At 41.3% G+C, this 24,032-nt stretch overlaps 1 protein-coding gene across 1 annotated transcript in view; it reads left to right on the forward strand.

Moving 5' to 3' along the window:
• SLC1A7 (solute carrier family 1 member 7) overlaps positions 1–23,700 on the forward strand; it is a 73,274-nt gene extending 49,574 nt beyond the window's left edge. Inside the window, exons 6-11 of the mRNA XM_054980797.1 lie at positions 148–247; positions 1,635–1,868; positions 9,531–9,725; positions 17,254–17,388; positions 22,812–22,911; positions 23,464–23,700. Coding sequence (XP_054836772.1) covers positions 148–247; positions 1,635–1,868; positions 9,531–9,725; positions 17,254–17,388; positions 22,812–22,911; positions 23,464–23,700 — 1,001 coding nt within the window. The remainder of the gene's footprint in view (positions 1–147; positions 248–1,634; positions 1,869–9,530; positions 9,726–17,253; positions 17,389–22,811; positions 22,912–23,463) is intronic.
• The last annotated feature ends 332 nt before the right edge of the window (positions 23,701–24,032 follow it).

Below are 24,032 nucleotides of genomic sequence, written 5' to 3' on the forward strand. Positions count from 1 at the left end.
ATTCACACATGAGACTCAAGTGTTGGAGTGATACAGAGTGATGTGTGGAAAACAGTGCTTGCAGTTTTCTGTGTTAAGAGGTGTGCTGTATTGTGGAAATGCATCTGAAGGCATATAAAATGGAACAAAGATATTATTTGTTTGCAGGAATAATGCTGGGTAGGATGGGTAGCAGTGGCGTTCCCTTGGTGAGCTTTTGCCAGTGCTTAAATGAATCTGTCATGAAGATAGTGGCTGTTGCTGTGTGGTAAGTAAATGATGTATTGGGAAAAGTGAAACTTGATGCCAAAAGTAAGTTTCAGTGGCACCATAGTCATCAGTGAAATGACTACACAACCTTAAATGGAATTACCAAAATAGGATAACCAAACAATGTTCGTAAAGTGAGCAGCTGTGCATATTCTCTTTGGGAAAAGGATGTTCTTAATCATTGGCTTGCTGGAGCAACTCAAATACTACACTAATTCTGTGTGCCATTTATATACTTTTTATAAGGTAGTAGTTTTAAACCTTTCTCTCTTCATGGGACCTTTGTGACCAACTCTTTTGCTATGGAATCCTTTCATGTCAGAATATTGCAGGAAGCCAGGATCTTACAGATGATCTGTACAAACTGAGTTCTTCTGTCAACATGTTTTGTTTCCTCCTGTGTTTGTTCTCTCCCTTTTTCAAATGCAGGCATTTGGACCTGCTTTTTTCTGGAGTATGGGTTTGGGGAGAGAAGGCTCTTTAATGCTTTCTTCCCCTGCCATTTTCTTGCCGAAAAAGCTATTTCTGAGTTGCTTGTGTTCCCACTAGGAAAAAATACAAGTATCCTTCAGCTTTATGCAACACACATAAAAGCAACTTGGGAGAGGGTATTTTTCAACAGAAAGGGTATTTTTCAACAGAAAGGAAAGGATTAAAGAGTCCCTTTCTTCTCATGCTGTTCTTGAAAAAACAGCCCCAGTGGGTGCATTTGGAAAAGGTGGGAAAGTCTTTTAAATTAACATGTCCCTGAAACTAAAACCTGGAATACGAATATCCCATCCCTCAACTATATCATGTGACTATACAGAAAGATGGCAATGGAAGACCATTGTAATAGAAGACCTTGTGAAGCAGCTTTTCTGCCATTATTATTTTTTTATACCTGATAAGGTTCTGAGAAACCACAAGATTATCCAGAATCAAAACCATTATTTGAGGGGTCAAATGACATGCATGATTTTGTTTCTGAAATGCAGCCACAAGAGCTGCAAATTTGATTGTAGCAGTGATGCTGGGGAAGAATATGTATAACCTTCCCCTGCAGGCTTGTTTTTGAGATCAAAATCATACCCTACCCTGAAGTGCTTTCCCACACACAGAGAAAAAACTCAGACTCCCCATATTTTTTTCTCCACTGGTGAGAAAATTTCATTATTTTTTCATCTAAAAAGGGCCCAAGAGGAAATAGTTAAGCATCCCTTCTCCTGCCCACATTGCTGAAATTAGATTCACAATGCACCCATACTTCTAGATTTAGCCATTGTTATAATGGCAGGTGCCCTGTTCCATTGACATAGTAAAGCAGTCCTGACATTCTTGAAATTTACAATCTGCATCCCAATGTTTATGTTCTCTTTTACATGCAATCTGTTTTTCTCTTTCAGGTATTTTCCATTTGGAATAGTTTTTCTTATTGCTGGCAAGATCTTGGAAATGGATGATCCCTCCGCCATTGGGAAGAAGCTGGGCTTTTATGCCATTACAGTGGTCTGTGGCCTGGTAGTACATGGACTTTTCATTCTGCCAATGATGTACTTCTTCATCACCAAGAAGAACCCCATAGTCTTCATCAGAGGAATTCTTCAAGCCTTGCTTATTGCTCTGGCCACATCATCCAGGTACTATGCAAATAACGTAACAAATTAAATACTTAGAATCATAGCATCATAGGGTTGGAAGGTCCCTCTAAGAGCATCTAGTCCAACCTCCTGCACAATGCAGGAAATTCACAACTACCCCCAACCCGCATGCACCCAGTGACCCTTACTCCATACTTGAATAGGTCCTAACTATTCAATAAAGAATTTTATCGTGAAGTCTTCCATTTATTTGCCTTGCTTCTTTTCCACACTCTCTCTCCTTTAGACTCCCAATGCTGTAAGGTTCCCCAAGTCTTTCAGCCCTTGGCTTCTAAAATATGCATGTCACTAGATCATCCCAAGAATAACTGGTGAACAGATGGGCCCCTGAAAAATCAATGCAAGGAAGTGGAACAACATGGAGAATGGAAGATTTGTTTTCATTTACCGTGAAGTTTCCTTTCCCGGTGGTCTAGGAGTGGAGCAGTCCTTACTTCTGGGATATAGCTCCTCCTCTCCGAAGGCAGGATCAGTTAGCTGATTTTGATCCCGGAGGTCAATTCCTTTAGACAATATGAGGCCATAGGCTCAAAGGGGTCTTTGGATAATGCTCTCAGTACCCAATTAAGATTCCATGTGGGAAACTGGTGAATCCGTGGAGGATTCAACAATGAGGTCCCCCTTTAGAATATCTTGATAAGAGGGTGATGTACTAGGGAATTTCCCTTCCTAGAATCCCTAATTGCCAAAATGACCGCCACCTGCCGTCTAAGGGTGTTGGTGCTAAGACTTTTATCCAGCCCTTCTTGAAGAAAGGATATATCTCCCTAACCGGCACCAATAAGGATTCCATGCCTCTATCTATGAACCACATCTGGAAAACTTGCCAGTTATTGATGGCTGTTGTTGATTTTCCGGGCTGTATTGCCGTGGTCTTGGCAGCCTGGAAATACAGCCCAGAAAATCCACAACAACCATCGTTCTCCGGCTGTGAAAGCCTTTGACAATAGATTGCCAGTTATTGTTATCGACTTTGTGGAACTTTTCCTGGAGGCTGACATGGTACTAATTATGCCATCTACATAACCTAACTCTATTAGTTGTTCACCCTCAACCCCCAGGGTGTGAGGTTTAGCAGAGCTAGTCAAGGGTGTAGTATTGTTCCCTGAGTTAACAATTCCTCCTTCAGTGGGAAGTGCCAGGGATTCATGTTCAATAGCCTCTTCAAGTCCATCTTGAAACCATGTCCATCTTGGCCAGAAGGGTGTTATGAGAACCACTTCTGTATGTTGCATTATGATCTTCTAAACTACTCTATTCAATAGTTGTATCGGGGGGGGGGGAAGCTTACAGGAGTTGTGGGGGCCACTCACAGCTCAAGGCGTCTACCCCTGTGGCTTGAGGGTTGCTTCTTCTTGAAATGAATCTTGGAACCTGACAGTATTTATGTTTTGAAAACAGGACCACCTCTGCCTTGCCAAGTCTCTGGAACACCAGTTGGAAAATCTCTCTGGATAGTATCCATTTTGATAGGTCCGTCACTCTCCACCTCAGATAGTCTGCCAAGGAGTTGTCCAAATCTTTATTACCTTTCCTGTGATAGAAAGACTCTATGTCTATCACTACCCCCACGGTGCAATATTTACTGGGTCGGAAAGAAAACTGCTCTTTCCCTCATTGACTACAAATCCATGATCCCACAAGCATGCTACAGTCAGTTTCACCCTTCCACCCCTTGTAGCAGGGATGGAGCCATGATCAAGATGTCATCCAAATACGTAAAAAGGAGCCACTCTCTGCAGTCTCAGATGTGTTATTAGGGCTACTAGGATTCTGGCGTACATCCTGGGAGGCTCTTTCAGGTCCAGTATTGGAAGTACCTTTGAGAGATGGAAGCCAGAAGCCAGAAAATCTCCCTTCTGAATGTCAATCATGACCGATTTGAGCATTTCCATTCCCAACTTTCTTGTTTTGATGTGTCAGTTTGATTTGACCAGTTCTTTTGGATCTAGAGGAAAAGCCCAAGTGACACAGAGTTGAATTCTAGTGAAATTGGTCACTGTATCCAGCTCCCACCTGTAGCTTCCTGTCTGTTGCCAAAGGTTTGCAAAGTTTTATAAGCACCCTCCAATCTCAGCTGTGCCTGCCATCTCAGCATAGGCATGCTAAGGTTCCCTTCTTTGGCCCCTTTGGTATTCCAACCAGATTTGTTAAGGGAGAAGGGACTACCCTCCTCTCAATGTTTGGTCTGCTATCCTCTCTTGAATGATCTGGTGTATCCTGTGTAATAAGGATTCTTGGACTCTCGAAAAGACTGAAACCTCTTTCTTGAATTCCCTTCCTTCTTTTTTTGAGGGAAGGACTTGCTTCTTTTCTTTACCCTCCACCAGGTATTTGTCTCAAGCTTCTTCAAACAGGTTGATGCCTTTGAAGGGGACTGCAGTTACTTTGGCTTGGGCTGAAGGGTCCACATTAGGGGTGTGCGCCACCAAAACATTCGGGTTTCACCGCTTCAGGTTTACCCAAAGCAGGGAGGGGGGGGGGGAATCCGGAATTATCATATTCTGGTATTCAGCTCGCTTTGGTATGCTCTGTAAAGATTCAGAGCATACTGAAGTGAGAGGGGAGCAAACCCTCCCGGCCCCAGGGCATTGCTGCTCACTGCAGTCAGATTTGAAAACCCAAGAGGATGCGTCTTTAGCAAAGTGCAAAGCTGCTGCCAATACTCTGCTTCACATTTGTGTGCAGAACTAGTTCTATCCTCCTGACAGAGGAATCCTTGGGCAGACTGTCCATGTCAGTGGGCAGCATAGGATTAGCCACCAGGTTGGTCAGTGGATCATTCATCAATGAAAATTGACCCTCTTAGTAGCCTCTGGAACCAGTGTATAAGAAAAAAAGAAATAGGGTGGTTAGCTACTTAGCCTTCACCAAGGTATAAAAGGCTTCTGGGAGGGGAAACCCGATTTGTTCCCGATTTAGGGGGAGGGGTGGTTTCTCTAACCTCTCTGGGAAATCTAGGCCTGGTTCCTCCTTCTTCTTGGCCTTATAGGAAATCTCTAGGACCCTCAGCACCTTAAGGATCAGTCTAGTATACAGTTCCTTGGGGGGGAAAGCCTTGTTTGCATCATGGTGACTATGTTGCACTAGGAAATTTCCCTTTCTCCTTGGCTGAGGAAGAATAAGATAGCTCAGAGTCCTCAGGCTGGAGGCTTAACAAAGGGCTGTGCTTTCTATGGCACTTGCCTCCTCTTTGATCAGCATGGGGGAGAGATCCCACCCCTTTTTTCTTTTCTTGGAATCACTCCCCCCCACACACACTGTGTTACCCCTCTTGTCCCTTCTGAGGGTCCAGCCACTAGGCTACTTGCCTGTGCTCCTTCAGGACCTTTTTGAATTCCGTCTTATTTCTGTCCTGAGCCATGCCAGTAGGTTTTTAATAACAGCAACTACTGCACTTATATATTGCTCTTCTAGGCAGAATAGTGCCAATCAGAGCTGTGAACAAAGTCAGCATTATCATTATCCCTCCAATATTGCTGTGGAGCTGAGACTGAGAGGAGTGGCTTACCCAGAGCCACTTACTAAGCTCATGGCAATTATGGGATTTGAACCAATAGAGTGCTGATTTGAGGCCCAGCCACTTAACCACTATGTTACAGTACCTCTCTCTCTTTCGGCATCTTCATCTGAAAGGACCAGACTCTGGACATTCTCCCTTTCACTAGCCTGTTGAAAGGCCCAGGAGGAGTCCAAAACTAGGGAGTTTGGCAAATCTAGGTGGCAGATGACGTTCTCTGAGGCCTGGGAGGTGGCTAGGCCTGCCGTTCCCTCCAACAGAAATTTTCCCACCAAAAGGAGAAAGTGAAAGTGAAGTGAAAGTACTCCTCAGAAATCTCAGCCGAAGGAAGGAAAAATAAAAAAGGGCTCCCTTTTATGTGGGATGAGCTGACTCTGAAGTTTCTGCTGCGCTTCTCACCCTCCCCCTTTCTATTATGGCCCTAGTTCCCCGCTGGATCAGTCTTACTGCAGTTCAATAGGGACTGCCGGGATTGGGGCAGCTCCTCTGCTGAGGCTGGGGCCTGCTCCTTCCAAGCCTGTGAGAATTACTGAGAGTGTTGGGCTCCATAGCAGGCTACCTTGGACTCAAAACCACACGCTCTGGTTATCCGAGGGGGGGTTCCTCCCAACCTGAAGGTTGGGGACCTTGGAGGGAGTCCATCGTTGCAACAATGGAACCTCGGCTCTATCACTCACCATCACTCCAAAGCAATAAGGGGGAAGGGGTGGTAGAGCCCACCCCTTCCCATGTGAGCTCAATGCTGTCCTTCATCTGGGATCGCTGCATTCTGTAGAGTGCCGCTGAAGACATTCTGCTCAGAAGGCAGGGCCAGAAAGTCTGGTGATCCCTGGGACAAGCTCCTCCCCTCTGGGATCAAAATCAACTGATTGACCCTGCCTTCAGAGAGGAGGACCTATATCCCAGTAGTAAGGACTGCCCCACTCCTAGGACCACTGAAGAAATGCTACTAATTATGCCACTATAATCCCTGGTTAGTGAGCCCATAGTAATTTTGTTTGCTAAGTGCTTTGTGGATAAAGGCACTTGACTTCCACTCTGACTTGAAATGAGAGTCCTCTACCAGAAGTTTCTTTGGCCTCAGAGTTTGTTGGTATCACCCAAGGATTGTAGCCAGAATACTTCTTTGGCCAGAGTTTGTTGATATCTCCCAAGGATTGTAGCCAGAATACTTGTTTGGCCTGCCTCAAGTGTATTTGACCCTTGGTCATCATAGTTGATATGGGAAACTACCACCTTTCAGGAAGATGTGTTTCCTACAGCATAAAAGCTGGTTAGACCTAATTTACTAGTCCTGTGTAAGCATTTGTGGCTGTACAGTTCCAAGTAATTCCAGAAGTTCCTTTTCATTCCTGTTTCTCATTACAAAGGTGTATCCATATTCATCAGTTGCAGCAAAATGAAATAGGGATCTTGTGGCATTTTAAAGGCTAACAAAATTTATTCCTACATAGTGAGGATCCACTTGCTGAATCTAAATAAATCTACTTGGTCCAGGAACACTTAAGTTGGAATAAGTATTGGTAGCCTTTAAGGTGTCTCAATACTCTTTTTTATTAATCCTGCTTCTAGAAAGATTTTGGGAGAGAAACTGCCTTGTCCCCCTTGTAGGGAACTGCTCTGGAAAAAAGAACTGGAAGTCGTGGATCCTGCTAATTCTCCTGGACCTCTCTATTTTTTTGATACTTGGGATGGAGTGGTGGGTGCTTCTCTGCAATGGTTTCCACTTCTACCCGTTTGGTAGATAGCAGAAGATGATCTAAGAGATTTGTGCCCCATCCCATGGAATGATTCTATCCTGTGCAGTATGATTTCAAAAATGATGTTTGTATCATAGAACTGGCAGTTTGGAAAGATCCTGATGATCATCTACTCTAATGTTGTACATTGTGGCATATTCCTGCAAGTACTAACTCACACATCACGTAACAGTAGAGCTTCTCTATAAATTAACTCTATAATCCAGATTACAGTACCAGGGAGAGGTGTCTAATTCCAGCTATGCTTTTGTGATTCAAGAAACAGTAAAACAACTCAAATGGTTTGAACAAGAGTGCCAAGTTACATGCCACACTATATGGTGTTTCATATGATAACATCCTAATGTCCAACTGGGGATAAAGTCCTGTTTCTGTGGCTGGTGTGGCAGGGGAACCCTATTTTGAGTTCAGAAGGCAGCTGAGTCAGTTATGATAGCAGTTATGGTGAGACAGATGGAATTAAACATTACTGAGCTGTGGGCAAAATAACAAATACTGATAATTTTTTGGGATCTTAGATCTATTAGGTCTACATTAAACAATATATACAGAAGGAGCCTTACGTAAAATTAAGGGCATGATTTTTGAATAACCTTAGAGAAGACCCAAGGGTCAGGTTTAAGCATCTTGCAGAAGCTGATTATGTAGATCCATTTCAGTCTGGCTTCCTAGTTAGTAGGTCACAAGACACGTGGTAATAGAAACAAATCCTGATAAACTAGTGCTCTTTCATGAATTCCTGATACACTAATCCTTAAAAAGTAAAAGTAACTAGTGTGGGGGGGTGGAACTTGGATCAGAGCTGGGATGCTAAGGGAGATTTTTCTTCCTATGTGGTAGAGAGTACAATGGCACCAATTTGGGGGGGGGGGCTGCATGGAGCAGCTGCAGGCCTGCTCTGAATTGAGGATTTTTCTAGGAGAGCACATCTCCCATGTGCGAGATCACCCATGTAATGGGTCTTAGGGATCTCAGCAGTATCTGCAGCAGGAATTGAATTCTCACCCTTTTAGAATTACCAGTTAATGGGATGAATCCATCCATCCTCTAAGTAGCCTTCCTCCATCTTTAGCAGCTCTTCCTGCAATGGAACAACTACTTAAGTTAGAAGAAGACTCCTTAGACTGGAGGAAAACTTCAAACTTGAGCCAAAATGAAAAATGAAGTATAAATATTTTAATAAATGGATAATGAACAAACAGTGTTCAATGGAGTGGTGGGATAGGAGTGGGATCCACCCCATTATATCACTAACATCGGTAACGAACAGGCCATTTACAGAATGTTACCTAAAGCTGAAGCCTCAGTCCCCCAACACAACTACAGTATATGACACAGGATGGAGACTGCTCCAGACCCCTTTTATCATGATTTTTCAAGCTTCTGTGAATTATCATTGCACATCAGTAACTGATGATAACTTATTTCAATCATTCTATTACCAATGCAGAGAGAATCTTGGGCTTTTGTGAATGTTCCTGATGCTTGCTTGCTTGCTTGCTTGCTTGCTTGCTTGCTTGCTTGCTTGCTTGCTTGCTTGCATAAGAGAGAATCTAGGCTGTCCTCAAAACTAAGCCAGAGTAAGCAAGACAGAAGAACATGCTGTTATGAGAACAGTTGCATGTATTGTGGGACACAGCTAATGCAACCAGGAGACATTCCAGGAATCTGTGATAGTCCTCTTGAGGTCAGAGTGAACATGGCATACCATGAGATGGTGTGTGAAAAGGGCAATTGTGCCATCAACAGCATGTGCCCCTCTGGTTTGCTGTGAGTTGTTTTTTCCTTCAAAAGAAAAGAAAATAAGATTCAGAGGCTGTTCCAGTAGTACCAACTGATAAGATTTAGGACTAGGAATAGAATTGCATTTTCCATGGATATCCGAATTATGCTTCTCTCCTCCTCACAACTGCATAGCCTTATTCAATACTCTCAGTTAAATACCAACAGTGAATGCTTCAGACGTGCTGAATTTTCCATAGATCAAAACCAAGGTTCTAAGAGCCTCTGTGGGCAAAGATTTCTTTTGGCTACTCCCTCATATTTAGACGCACATCTTGCTGAGAACAGATATATTTCTATTATTCCCCACTGCCTTTGCTTGGATGCCAACAGGGGCATCTACTGACTGGGAAATCTACTTTAATATGAAATATTGTATAAGACTATATAGGGGTTTCCTTTCTAGGAACATGATGCTAGAATTCTGTGAATATGGGGTCTTGTTCTCCTACAGAGAATGTGACAACTACTTTAGAATTTTGGAAATCTCAAGTTTTGCTTTGTTATAAAAAGAACACAAGTTTCTAGACCCTCGTGATCCTGTTAAAAAGTCTGTTCTTATATGTGTTGTCCTTGCAGCTCAGCTACTTTGCCTATAACCTTCAAATGCTTGTTAGAGAATAACCACGTGGACAGGAGGATTGCCAGATTTGTTCTCCCTGTGGGGGCCACCATTAATATGGATGGAACTGCCCTTTATGAAGCAGTAGCAGCTATTTTCATTGCTCAAGTAAATAATTATGAGCTGGACTTTGGTCAGATCATCACTATAAGGTAAAAAAAGAAGTTTAATGCCTATATATGTGGGACTTATTCCAGTTATTTGTGTTCTGGGCATATTGCTGAAACTTTAGTGCTCTGATCCAAATGTATTCTGAAATTTAGAATCTTTTTACTGGAATACTTTAGGGAAAGACAATTGCTTACTAGGAAGAAAATATTATATTTACAATTTAACAATGGTGTTTATACAGAAAATAATACTTTGATACCTTACTCTGGAGTAGCCTGACTGATTTCCATGGCAATACTCAAAGAATGGGTAGAAACCACTATGTGTATGTTCCTGTACTGTGTTTATACTGGCTTCAGTGTTTATTTTGGGGGTAGTTATGAATTATAATTTTAAGCCATATATAGTTATCGTTTTACATGATTTCAGTCCTAAAAATGTCAGTGATCTTTCCCCAGTTATTTGCCCTCAATCCAATAAAGATTTCTTATAGAAAAGCAAGATCTCATGCCGCACAGCACAGCACAGATGCTTTGATGATTGGATCAAGTTCTAGATCACTTTTTTATCCACATTGTAAATATGCACTGTACATTTTGGCTGCTTTCAATGCCTTTTTAAAGAAATGTAGGGTGTGATTCTAAGACAGAAAAAGGAGGTACATTTTCCCTTGTCCATTAGAGGTTCTTACCCCTTTTGTCTATTTGGGTGTGATTTTAAACCTGTTCTGCTGGTGTTCAGCATGACATTTTGAAGGTCACAATATTATTGCTCCTTTTAAAAATGCTATTGTGGTTTTTCAATCATAACCTAAACTACAATTCCTCAAATACTTCCTTTTTGTTTAATATTAAAGGAAAACTCAGGAAATGAAATGACCACTGTGACTTGGAAGAGTAACTGATGGGTAAAATGTAGTAGGAACATAAGCAACCTTTGATTGGCATAGTTCTCCTCTGAGATATTATGTAACTCCAGAATGCTGAAAGTGGTTTCTTTAATTTTCTTCTTTTAAGGCCAACTTTATTTCAGAAATTCACAAATGCAAACTGGCTTTAGAAAAATCATGTTAATTAAACCATGTTCAAAAGTGTCAGAGATCAAATGAGCCCATAAACCACAACCTCCCTGTACGTTCCCCGGAGATCGCTTCGATCAGCAAATAAATATTTACTTGTGGTCCCCGGCCCTAAGGAAGCCCGCCTCGCTTCAACCAGGGCCAGGGCCTTTTCAGTCCTGGCCCCAGCCTGGTGGAACGCTCTGTCAATGGAAACCCGGGCCCAGCAGGACATATTATCGTTCTGCCGGGCCTGTAAGACAGAGCTGTTCCACCAGGCATTCGGTGATTGAAGGGGGCAGTGCCATGTTGGCCTCCCACCTTTGGGGTGGGGGAGGGTTCTCCCCACCACTGCACTTTGTTAATTTGTTTTATTATTTGTATATTGATTTTAGTTCTTGTTTTAATCGATTTTAACTGTTCACCGCCCAGAGCCCCGGGGGATGGGCGGAATATAAATTGAAAAAATAAATAAATAAAATAAACCTCTTATCTGAAAACTCTTTCCCATCATGCTCAATGCCTTGGGCTATTACAGAAAAGCACTCTCTGCATGCTCTGAGGCACGCTCTTCCTTTTATAACACATAATTCAGGACTGAGATTTGGCATTTAACAAGCTTGGGCAGACTGGTGAGAGCTGGCTTCATATTAATGTATTTCATTCCAAAAGCTATTGCTGACTAAGAGCCTGAACTGCAGGCTGTACAATTTAAACACCTCCTTTTGGAGGTGTAATGTCCTTTACAAATATTAAATGGCAAAAGAGATCTAGCTAGAGATTAGTTTCCAGAGATTATACTTCCTGAGCATGGGTTAAGGCAGTGATCTCCAGTGTGCTCCCTCTGGATATCCATCTGGGGTTGTGTGTTGTTGGTAGACTGTTGGTAGTGAGCAATTTAATTATTCGGAATATAGAGGCATTTTGTCCACATGTTGACTTGTCTTCCTCATATGAAGGCTGTGGACATTACATACTGGCCATTTTCACATGTCTTTACATTGCGCAAAACTCACAGAACATGGTGAGATTCATGGCGAGATTTCTGACGTCATTGCGCCACAAAAACGGAATTGTGATGCAATGACGTCAGAAATTGTGCCATGAAGACACCTTCATTCCATGTGTTTTGCACAAAGTGAAGATGTGTGAAAACAGCCACTGTCTAGATAACTTGATAGTGCTGGGAGGTGTCAGTGGCCATGGTGCACATTGACACCAATGCCATTGGGAAATGTAGTCATGTGGTCCTGGAAGAAAAATTTAAGTTACTAGGCAGAAAGTTAAGGGCCAAATCCTAAAAAGTAGCATTACAATAATTGCTCTTGATTCAACACTCAGGGCCAGCTAGAAAGGCTAGGCCAGCTAGGGGTTTCAAAGCACGGATGAGAAAGTGGTGCCAGGAGGAAGGGTTTAGATTGTTAAACACTGGGGAACTTTCTGGGACATGCTGAAGCTGTATGAAAGAGACAAGCTTCTATTGAACCAAAAGAGAACTCACATTTCTGGAACTTACTATCAAAAAAGGTGGCAGGGCAGCTTTTAAACTAATCCCACGGGGAAAGCAAATAAGTGCTAAGGAGCCTCCAGTTTAGGACAAGTCAGTCCAAAGAGATAATAGTGTAAGCAATTAGCACAATATTTTAGGAGCACAATAGGACTTGGGAGTGATAATAGGATGGCAAAGAAGGGACAAGTGTGGAGAAAAAGGAGCTGAAGAAGGCAAAGGTTGTTAGAGAGGGAAATACATTATAGGTGTCTATATGCCAAGAAACCTAAGAGCCAAGACTGAGGAGTTGGAGTGTTCGGTGCTAAAGGAAAATTTAAATATAGTGGATGTCTCAGAAACATGGTGGAATGAGGAAAAATCAATGGGATACAGTTATTCCTTGGGTATAAACTCTGTAGGCAGGAAAGAGAGGGACATATTTGGGGAAGTGTTGTATATCAAAGAGGGTATAGAATCAAATAAGTTAGAAAGCTTTAAGGAAATGAACTCCCCAACAGAAGTGATATGGGTGGAAATTTTGGGCCCCAAGGTTTACTTAAAAGTGCAGGTGTCCTATTGCCCACTTGATCAAACCCTTGAGGCTTATCTTGAGATGGAGAAGGAAATAAAGGAAGTGACTAAAGCAGATAATGTGGTGATGCTAGATGAATTCAGCTACCTTCACATTGACTTTGTAAACAAGTGCTTGACTCATGGTGTAGAAATGAATTTCCTAGACATCATAAATGACTGTGCTCCGGAACAGTTGATCGCAGAACCAGCCAGAAGGGGAGTGATCTTGGACTTGGTTCTGAGTGGGGCTCAAGATCTGGTATGAGATGTAGATGGTTTTGCATGAAATGGGAATAGTGACCATGATGCAGTGATCACAATGCATTGACATGCATTCATGTCAATGGAAACTGTGCAGTCTGAAAAAGTAACATATGATTTCAAAAGAAAGAACTTTACAAAAATGAGGGAAATAGTTAAGAAGAATCTGAAAAGGAAACACAGGCGAGTGAAATCTCAAGAGGATGATTGGAAGCTATTTAAAACCAAACTAAAGGTCACTCTATATGTTACTTCTTTTATGAGTTCTCCATGGAGCCAGCCCATGCACCTCACAGACACACGTCAGCTCCGGAGATTGGCTTCTATTAAAAAATGAGAGTGCAAATGGGATTGGAAAGCTGCCACTGGGAGAGGGAGAGCTCCTGCCTTTCTCCCAGATTTTTTCTCAGTGCAAAAACAGTGTTGCTACACGTGTGCACAATACCTGCACGTGGAGATATTGTGGGGGGAAATTTGAAAGAAAGACAGGAGCTGTCTCTCTCCCAGTAGCAGCTTTTCTGTGGAAAGTGTGGGGCATGAACCCAGGTGACAGCCACTTTTTTCATGAAGGGAGTCTGAAGAATTGAGTAAAATTGTGATGACAAGACATAAAGTTTTAGATCTGTTGGGGAAATTAAAAACCAATTAGTCTCCAGGTCCTGATGGGTGTACACCTGAGAGCTCTTAGGGCCAAGCTACACATGACGAATGACACTTGAACAGCAAGTGTATTTCTCCCTGTTCACTTGCCCTCCACTAAATCCACTTGCCGTTCAAGTGTCATTCGTCATGTGTAGCTTGGCCCTTAGAGAATTCAAATGTGAGATTGTTTATCTACTAACCCTTATATGTAATTGTCACTAAAATTAGCCAGTGTACCAGAAGACTGGAGAGTAGCAAACGTTATACCAATTTTTAAAGAGAGGTTCAGAGGACTTATAGGCCAGTTAGCTTAACATCTGGCCAAGATAAATGAATAGAAACTGCAATCAAAGATGGAATTATTCGGCATATAGAAGAACAAAACCTGCTGAGGGAATTCCTGCCTTATCAACCTTTTGGCATTGTTTGAGAAATTGAACAAACATGTCGATAACAGGAGCCAGAACTGGTTCACAACTGGTTCAAAATAAGTATTTATTATATAGTGTACACAGTACTCAAATTAAAAATATAGAGCCTGAATAGCAGGCTACACACACGTGTTTAAAATAGGTATAACATTCTCCAAACACAGTTCATTATACTGTCAAATGACAAACACTAAACCCAGACCATAAGTGTTTCAATCAAATGGCAACTACAGATTAGAGATGGGCACAAACCAAAATATGAACCAAAGTTCGTGACAAACCCAGCGGGTTCATGATTTGCAAACCGGCAGTTCATCAGAGCCCATTTCTGATGAACCGCCACAAACTTTAGGATGGTTCATTTGTGTTGTAGAAATTTCTTGCTCTGCAATTGGGGACTAGTCCACCAGTTGCTGTTGGTTCGTTGCTTGGGTTTGCCTTTTACCGTAGGCATGAAAAGAGTGCAACCTCACTTGATCTTTCCCTAGTACTAAACTGATGTCTCTGCTAAGAATAATGTACCGGCAGCAAAAAGGTCTTAAGCAAGACTGGAAGTTTTATTTAAGAAGGCAAAATAGAATACAAGCAGAGAAACAAGGCACCAGTTCAGGGCCTCATCTCTGTTGAACACTGGAACACTACAGAGATAGATACAGAGTACAAAATCATTAGCTAGATGTAACAATGATACAAAACAACTAAGATATCTTTCCCCCCATTCCAGAGCTCTGGGACCCCCCCCCCCCATTGCACAGCCGAGAGGCTTAGCTAGCCTCTGCAAGTGAAGGGTACCAAGTGCTTGATTCGTCCCTCTTTTATAGGGAGATATCGAAGGCTTGCCTCATTAACATCCTAATCAATTACATTGTCTTTGTTCTTAAAAGACAGTTCCATTGAGGGTCTTTCATGTAAACACAAATCTACACATCCTTTACCTCTAAGATAGACTACATCTTTGATATGCATTCACACCACACTAGCCATAGGTTTGGGATATCCTGTTCTCCCCAGAGATAAGTGTTTGCTGTTTGTCCTGGTCCTTCTCAACTTGCTCTTTTGGTGATTTATATGAAAAAGGCCAGAGGACCCTTCAAAGGTCCCAAACAATTAACAACTTTTATGGCCTTATCTGTTCCCTGTCACAGAGGGTGAGATCTTCCCAGGAAATGCAACTTTATTCTGCAGAGACAGAGAGAGCTTTCGGAAGATTTCTTTTTCCCAAACTATAGCTGGTTCTCTATTTCTAACATGGCCCAAAAAGGCCTGGTTCCGACCCACTAACAAAATTCTGACGACAATTTGGTTCATTTTTTGGTTCGTCACTGCAGACAGCCTGGAGCCGATCAATCAGTTTCCTAGGCAACAGGGGATGGACTTCCTGCAGATCTTCTGCTGACCCAGAAGTAGCCTTCTGCTGGCCCGGAAGTGACCTTCTTCTGACCCGGAAGCGACGATTTGCTGGCCTGGATGTGATGTTTTCACGAACCAAATGAACCGGTTCATGAACAAAGGCAGGTTCGTGAAAGTTCGTGGTTCGTGAAATGCGACGAACTACGAACCATACGGTTCATTTTTTTCCCGGTTTGTGCCCATCTCTACTACAGATTGATGATACGCATCCAGAAACATTTGAAACCAAACACCAGATTATAACATCAAACGATGGGTTTTGTGTGGGTGCAGTCACCATGTGAAGTAATTGATGGCCTGCTGCAATAATCTGTATCACACACCACACAATATAAGAGATAGGAACATCAGGAGAATTTTTTATACATATTGGTTTCTGGATGTGTGAGTTTGTTTATTACAAAAATTGTATGACTGACCACTGAGGAAGGCCCTAGGGCCAAAACACATATGGTTTAGTTTAGTGTTGGTCATTTGATTGTATCATCAAGTGTATTTGGGGAATGTTATACATTTTAAGCATGTGTGTAGCCTGATATTCAGGTCCTATGTTTTTAATTTGAGTACTGTGTACACTGTATAATAAATACTTATTTTGAATGTATTTTAAAGGTTTTTAGCTTGATCCTTGTAGTATCTACTGTTTGTTTGAATGGAGTTTGTGGGGGTTTCCTCCTCCACCCCCTCTTTCATTGTTCACAATAACAACAACAACGTTCAATTTATATACTGCCCTTCAGGACAACTTAATGCCCACTCAGAGCGGTTTACAAAGTATGCCATTATTATCCCCACAACAAAACACCCTGTGAGGTGGGTAAGGCTGAGAGACCTCCAGAGAACTGTGACTAGCCCAAGGTCACCCAGCTGGCTTCAAGTGGAGGAGTGGGGAATCAAACCTGGCTCTTCAGATTAGAGTCCCACGCTCTTAACCACTACACTAAACTGGCTGTCTGGATCACCATGAACTAAGAGCCAGAATGCATATACTTGTTGCACAATTTTCCTGTATTCATGCCGTAGTGATTTATTCGGCAAAGACTATATCCAGAGAGATAGGAAATAGGTGATAGACTTGCAGCACTCACTCAGTTTTGTGAATAACCATAAAGTTAATTATACTCTCCAATTCATTTTGTTTTGTCAAGATTTCTGTGTCTAAAATGCTTTCCAACAAAAGCTTTGAAGGTGAAATCTTCTCAAAAGGTAATCCGATGTACACACTGAATTCTACATTAGACAGTATATCACTCACAGCAACCTTGACAAAACTATATGGATGGTTGGCTATGTTGAAAGTTGTGACTATACAAAAGCAAGCAAGTGCTACAATTCCAACACCTATTTCTCATATCCAGGGTTTTTTTGTGGTGGTACTCACTGGTAAGAATTACTGGCTCCTTTGGGACGCTCTCCCAAGTCCTGAGGGGGGAATTGGTGGAAATCAAAGCATCCATATATGTGAGTACTGGCACTTTTAAAACAAAAAGCACTTCCCGTATCTTAGGATAGAGGTCTTTCCTGAAATCAATATCAGCATTATTCATCACAGAAGGTAAGATTAAGAACTCATCTTAGTCTTGTTGGAACTCAAGAACTAGTAGTTTGGATCAAAAAATGCTCATGGAAGAAAATTCTGTTTAGTTCCAGACTTGAAACCCCAAGCCTGTCAAATCTTAATTGTCTTTCTGCTTGTTTTATAAAAGCATCACAGCAACAGCTGCCAGCATAGGCGCGGCTGGAATCCCACAAGCTGGCCTTGTAACCATGGTCATCGTTCTGACATCAGTGGGGCTGCCTACAGATGACATCACTCTAATTATTGCTGTCGACTGGGCATTGTAAGTGACTGAAAGTGGCTTGGGCTTTTCTTCTATCTCCAAATCAAGATGACTTCTGTCAACACTGGACAGTTCAGCTTGTAGGAACCTATAGCACACAGTGAGCCAAAGGAGGGAGTAGTAGATGCAGTCATGAAAGCCGTAGCCCACTCCTTCAGGATTTGATCAGGTGGCTTTGCCATCTATCAGGCTCAGGGCGGCTCTAAACAATATGTTTCTGCAGGAGTATTCATTTGTTTTAAGGCGCTCTGCGCACTTACACAGCAGCTGTGGGAAACTACTTTTTTAAAAAAGGAGAGTTCAGACAAGCTTAGAATGGCACTGTTAGGGGAAGGAGAGCTCCTGCCTTTCCCCCAAGCCGTTTTCCTGTGTGAAAACACGTGGGGGAAGTTATTTTGCTGACTTTGCTGTTCCATGTGGAGAATCTGTGCACACAGTCTGTTGCTGAGTTTGCGGCGCAGTGTGCACAGTCTGTGTGTGCAGTCTGTGCACACTGAGCTGCAAACTCAGCCATTTTCGGCATGGGGGAGCCCTTTCTTCCTGTTGCACTGTTCTAAGCCCCTTTTAGCTCTCCTGTTTTTTAAAAAAGCAGTTCCTCTCAACTGCTGTGTGACTGCTCACAGCACCTTAAATGAGTGCATCCCCGTGCAGAAATGTATTGTCTAGAGCGGCCCTCAGTTCTCCATCTGTTTCTGTTTATTTTTTACTAAATATCCCCTTGATCTGGTTCTGTAGGGTTTAAAGTAAACCTATAGAAGAACACTTTGTCTGCAGGAAAGGAGAAGAGGGCCGGTTCAGGCTGGAGCGGTGAGGAACTGCAGAACTCTTCTGTTCTGAGGCAAACCTTTTAATTATAAATGTTTATGTGTTTTGACAAACAAACAGAAATATAAAGTACCAGGGAACTTAAAGTGGTACCACTCCTTCCAGTCATCCCACGAGAGAGACATTTCCTACTGTTTGTCCCCAATATCTGAATATGGAGGTATACTACTTCTGAATATGGAAGTTAATTATCCTCCATTCATCATTAGACCTTTCGGCTATGAACATTAGGGAGAAAGCTCCATAACGTACAGATTGGAAAGGACTTTGTATATTAAAACTACTGGAGAAAAAAGTACTGCTGCTAATAATCGTCACCCAATTTAATTAATCATGAAAATGGCACTTATTAACAAGTTGTCCTCCCTTCTCTGCAAGGCATGAAACAACCTACTCAATCTTAATTTGTATCTCTTATTGTGTAAATACTATTTTTGTAAAAGTAATTGGTCGGCATCCAATTTGTGCTAGAGATAAGCCTATTTTCAACAGTGCACACATTGTGGCTTGCACTAACAAGATAACAAAGCATACCGGCTGAGGCAAGTTTGTCCTATGATGCTATCTCATCATTCAGTCTCATAACAGCTTACTGCAATAGATCAGGCACAAAAGATGGCCTTGGTCTTGGGATAAGAGGCTTTAGCACCTCACACATTTCCCTATCCTGCCTCTTCTCTCCTCCCACACAGGGCTGGCTTGCTCATTGAGGCCAGTCTGGCAGCCTTCTGCAGTTTCTCCTTTATTTTATACTGATTCCTGTTCACTTTCATAATCCCTTACATTTTAGTCAATCTCTTTGCTGTGCTATTTTTGAATAGATTCTTAATTATCAAGTCTTGTATGGGGGGCTTTAATTACTATTATTCTCTGCAATCAAAGCAATTGCTCATTAATTTTTCTTTTTTGTTATAATAATTTCAGAATTACAAAATTATAAGCACAAGAAGTTGCTTTGTCTGAAAAGAGAAAAGTAATTAAAGTGCCTCTTCCCTCAAGGAGCAAGTCATTTTTCCCCTGGTGGGAAACTTTCCTAAGTTTCCTAAGCCCTAGGTGTAGTGTACTGTACCTGGCATAGTGACTACATGTAGATGCTGTAGGGTTAGGTCCAGGAGGAATTTTCAGATTGAAATCAGCATCTCTCTCTATATCTAGTTCTGCCCACAGTTGCCTCCTGCCCAATCTCAAAACTTTAATTGCAGGTTAGTTTTGTTTTGCTTTTTTGTGTAAAGCGGCACATACATTGATGGTGCTAAATAAAGGATAATAATAGAATAGAATAGTGGAATAATATAAATGGCAACTACATAGGGTTGGATCCAGACTAAATTGGCAGACTAAATTGGCAGTTTCCATTGAGTCCCCCTTCCTCCTTTCCCCTTGCCTTCCCCTGCAGTTCCATTCCACTGCTGGAAAAGTTATTCTTGATCCAACCATACGGTACATCAGCTTCCCGTGCTTCTGATCTGGTCCTTGTGTTAGATTAAACAGAACTACAGGAAACAAGCAAAGTAGGTAACTTGGGGAACAGTATCTCTCCCTCCCCCGCCCTTTTTTTTCTTGCAGAGTAAAGTGATGGATAATAAAAGGAGCCAGACTAGAAAAGCTCAGAAGTGCAGATCTTATTAACTTCTTTTACTTTTCTCTCCAGGTAGAAATTGTATATAAATATACATGTCAGTTAGTTAGCGTGAACTCTATCTTAAGTATTTTAGTTACTCTGCACCTTTTAACTTACATTATATAAGGATATTAATTAAAATAAAGATTTTTGGATGACTAACTGTATGTAATATTAATATATTAGCATTTCGTGGAAAGCTTTAAATAAAGCAAATGTACATATAACAGTATAGTGTGCGCTATATACTTACACAATACATAGTTACTCTGTATAGATTCTCTTACTAGTCAAAAGCGACACTTTTTAGCATCTGTGACAATGTCCAAAGCAATTTATATTATATACTACTTATGCTGTGCAAAAGAAAGCATCTGGTGTTAGGGTTAATTATAGTTATTTGTAATTAGCTTTGAAATTCATATAGTAAAGTTTATCTTTATTCACATATGTCCTACACACTTAACAGCACATGAAAACCATTCTGGTTCAACCTCACTTCATTCTCTCTTAAACTAAAAAATATAAAATCTGGACAATGCTGCTCTTGGACCATCATTTCCTTTTTATAGCCAAACATCTGGATGTTCCTGGATTTCAGCTTTATGACCCACATTAATACATTAACCAATGTGATTGACTTTTCAGATGTGCCTGTTTGCACAGGAAAAATGAGGAAATCACATGATGAATAGAGTCAGCTTCAAATAATGTACTAAAAGTAGTTCCAGCTAATACACCTGCCCTTTCCCCTCAATTTTTTTTAATGTTCAAAGCAGCTTAAAAGCTGCATTTTGCAAATGTTTTCCTTTTCAGTACTGCTCTCTGAAAACTGCTAAGTCAGAATGAAAAGGGAAGAATGTGGAGAACATTTTTTCAGAAAAAATTAAATGTTACTAAAAGTTAATGTGACAGTAACACAGAGATGGAGAAAGATATACAGTGTATTTCCAAACATACAGATGTTTATCGTCTAGCAATTCATTCCTTTACCTCAACCTATGTACTCCTTTCCTCTCTATCCATCAACAGCAAGTGTCCACAATCTTTTTCTTTTCCAATTGGAATGAAAATGTTGTTTTCTGCTCTCCATCTGGCCATACTTAATGCCCCCCATGCTACTTTCTCCTTTAGAAAAAAATACACTTCCCTTTCTTGTTCTCCTGTTTTTGTCTTTACACTGTGTTCCAGTTTTATTTTTAATACTTGGCTCAAGATTTGCTTCCTTTATTATTCACAAAATATTCTTAATATTTCTAGACCAGTGGAATGAGAGTATACTTTCTCTACTTGCAAGTCATCTAAAGTTCTACTGGATCCCACACTTCACAAAATTAGCTCCAGGTCAACTCACATGGGAATTCTTGGTGCCAGTAGAATAAAATAAGGAGACCAGAAACACATTGCCAGTTGGGGAGTTGGTTTGATTTGTGGAATTCCATGATGAATTTGGTTATTCATTTAAATATTTGTATCACTTTTTTGTCTAGCAAAGATAGCTAAAGCATCTTACAAGTAGCATTAATTTAAAGCAACACAGTCACAAAATAACCAATATATAATAATCTAAAAATGTTAAAAGATGTGAAACCCACACACACCCAGTAGAATGAAGCTGAATAAAGCTACTGCAGGAATCAAATTGTCTACTTCAGGTTAAAAGAGGGAATCCAGTTAACATCAGCAAAACTGCAACAAGGAGATCCATTAGCTATATTAAATTTAAAACTCTCTTTAAAAAAGCAGTATTTGCCAGTTTACAGAAGATGGTGTCAAGCAAATTTGAGGGAGAGAAAATTCCATAGTCTACAGGCCACCAGCTTTAGATTCTGTTATGTCACCAACTGCCAAACCTCTGGAGGTAGTGTGAAACAGAGGAAAACACTTCCAGATGATCTCAGTGTTTGAGTAGACCCATATTAGAGAATGTACCTTGGCCCCAAACTGTTAGGAAAATTAAAGTGGAAACCTAAGCACATTTATTAAGTAGGTCCCAGTGAGCTCAACGTGGTTTACCAAGTGCTTAAGACTGCACTCCCAGCCCAAACGCTGTTTGCTCAATATCTACAGTGCACACCACTATTTAGGCAAAAAGGGCAAAAACAAAGTAAAACTTATGAACAGTTTTCATAGTTGTCCTGTTAAAAAAAAACCCTTCTCAACAAAGGCAAATGGAAAGGTCTGTTCACAAACAGCATAGAATTGTAGACTTAGGGCCAAGCTACAAGTGACGAATGACACTTGAACGGCAAGTGAACAGAGTCACATGTATTCCTCCCTGTTCACTTGCACTCCACTAAGTGATCAAGTGGAGTGCAAGTAAACAGGGAGGAATACATGTGTCTGTTCACTTGCCATTCAAGTGTCATTCGTCACTTGTAGCTTGACACTTAGAAGACAAAACTGTTACTAGGGTGGTATCTTTTACATCTGTTTGGTATCATATTTTCATGCCACAGGAATGGTTCTGAAAACATCCATGTTTGGCCACCTTAGTCTAACTTGTATCACAGAGCATCATACTTGAAAGTATCGTTTCCCACTGACACAGCATAACTTCAGATTAAGTCTGGGGTTTTTTGGTACATGAACAGAATAACAGAATAAAGATGGCCAATTCCGCACAGCTTACCTGAAGCCGGAACGTTGCGGAACATGCCGGGAAAAATGCAGAAGATTGCGCTTTCTCGCGCAAGTTTTGCATGACATCGCAAAACTTGCGTGAGAAAACGTGATCTTTCACATTTTTCCCGGCATGTTCTGCAACGTTCCGGCTTCAGGTAAGCTGTGCGGAATCAGCCGATGTTTGGGTATGTGAATATTTTACATAATTTATTTAACAAAGGCTGGAATTGTATGCTCACTTCCTTGTGAGTAAGACCCACTGCATTTAAAGGATTTAATTCCTGACAGCATATATAAGATTAGGCTACATTAAAGGGAACTTCTGCCTTAATATGACTGCTTTGTTTGACAGAGACAGATTCCGAACAATGATCAATGTCCTGGGGGATGCCCTTGCTGCTGGAATCATGGCTCACATCTGCAGAAAAGAATTCACCAAAGATGGGCCTGAGGTAGGAGCAAAGCAACATGATATTTTGAGAAGTCACTGAGGAGCAGAGAACTAGCTATTACCGTCAACTTCTCAAATATAATTCATAGAGGGAAATATTGAGTTGTATTGAATGCTTGTTTTCTGCAGGCAGAAGAGTACTTTTGCTGGGGGTCATGATGATTATTTCAGATTGTCTCCTCACACAGCAGATCCCCACAATACATTGTGCACTGTTTCTGGGGTCCCTTGAACCTTGAGGATTTCAGTACAGGGCACAGGCACAGGGTGCTGTAGCAAGAAGGGGGAGGTAGGAAAGTTCTGTTCATTAGCTATAACCCATTAAAATTAGCTATGAGAAGAAACACAAAACAAGAATATAACAGCAGCAAAACGGTATCCATGGATTGTCAAAGACTGAAAGCTAAAGAACTGCATTTTCAGAAATATATAATTCCAATGGCATAACCTTCCATTTCAGACTGTTTAGCTCAAATCTCAGGGAAAAGTTCAAGATACCGCACTTTTGTCTAAATTCTAAAATAATAATCTATACATTCTGGTTTATTCATAGGTGCCTTTGATCTGTGAAACTAAACCCATTAGCATCCACCAGATCATGGCTTACCAAAGAAATGGCTGTGTGAAGAGCATGAATGATGCCTGTGGACCAGAACCAGCAAAAACATTCCGGCATCACATACCTGTTCAAGTGGAGCAAGAAGAAAACCTCACAGAGAACCACAGAGAGAAATCTCTCAGTAAAGATCACTGCACTATTGAAATCAATGAACTGGAAACAAATGTGTAACTACTAAGCTTGGTGGTATCTGAAGCCTAATAATATCCAATGATCACCTCACAGCTGGTAGTGGGGGACAGTATTTTGCCTTGAGTGAAAAGCATAGAATGACTGCTGTGAGTGAACTCAAGCTATGAGGCCAGCTGCAAACATCTGTGAAGACTGACAGTTTCAGAGAGTGTGGATTTTTCAATCAGTTGGTTGATTTTAACACAATGGAACTGATAAATGGACGCTTGATTTTATTTTGGGCAACTGATATAATTCCAATTGAGTATTTAACATCCTTGTGGGGAAAAAAGTCTGATCCTGTAAAAATGGTTCCTAACAGCTCCCCTTCT

Source organism: Eublepharis macularius, chromosome 5 (assembly GCF_028583425.1).
Source record: "Eublepharis macularius isolate TG4126 chromosome 5, MPM_Emac_v1.0, whole genome shotgun sequence".
Classification (NCBI taxonomy): domain Eukaryota; kingdom Metazoa; phylum Chordata; class Lepidosauria; order Squamata; family Eublepharidae; genus Eublepharis; species Eublepharis macularius.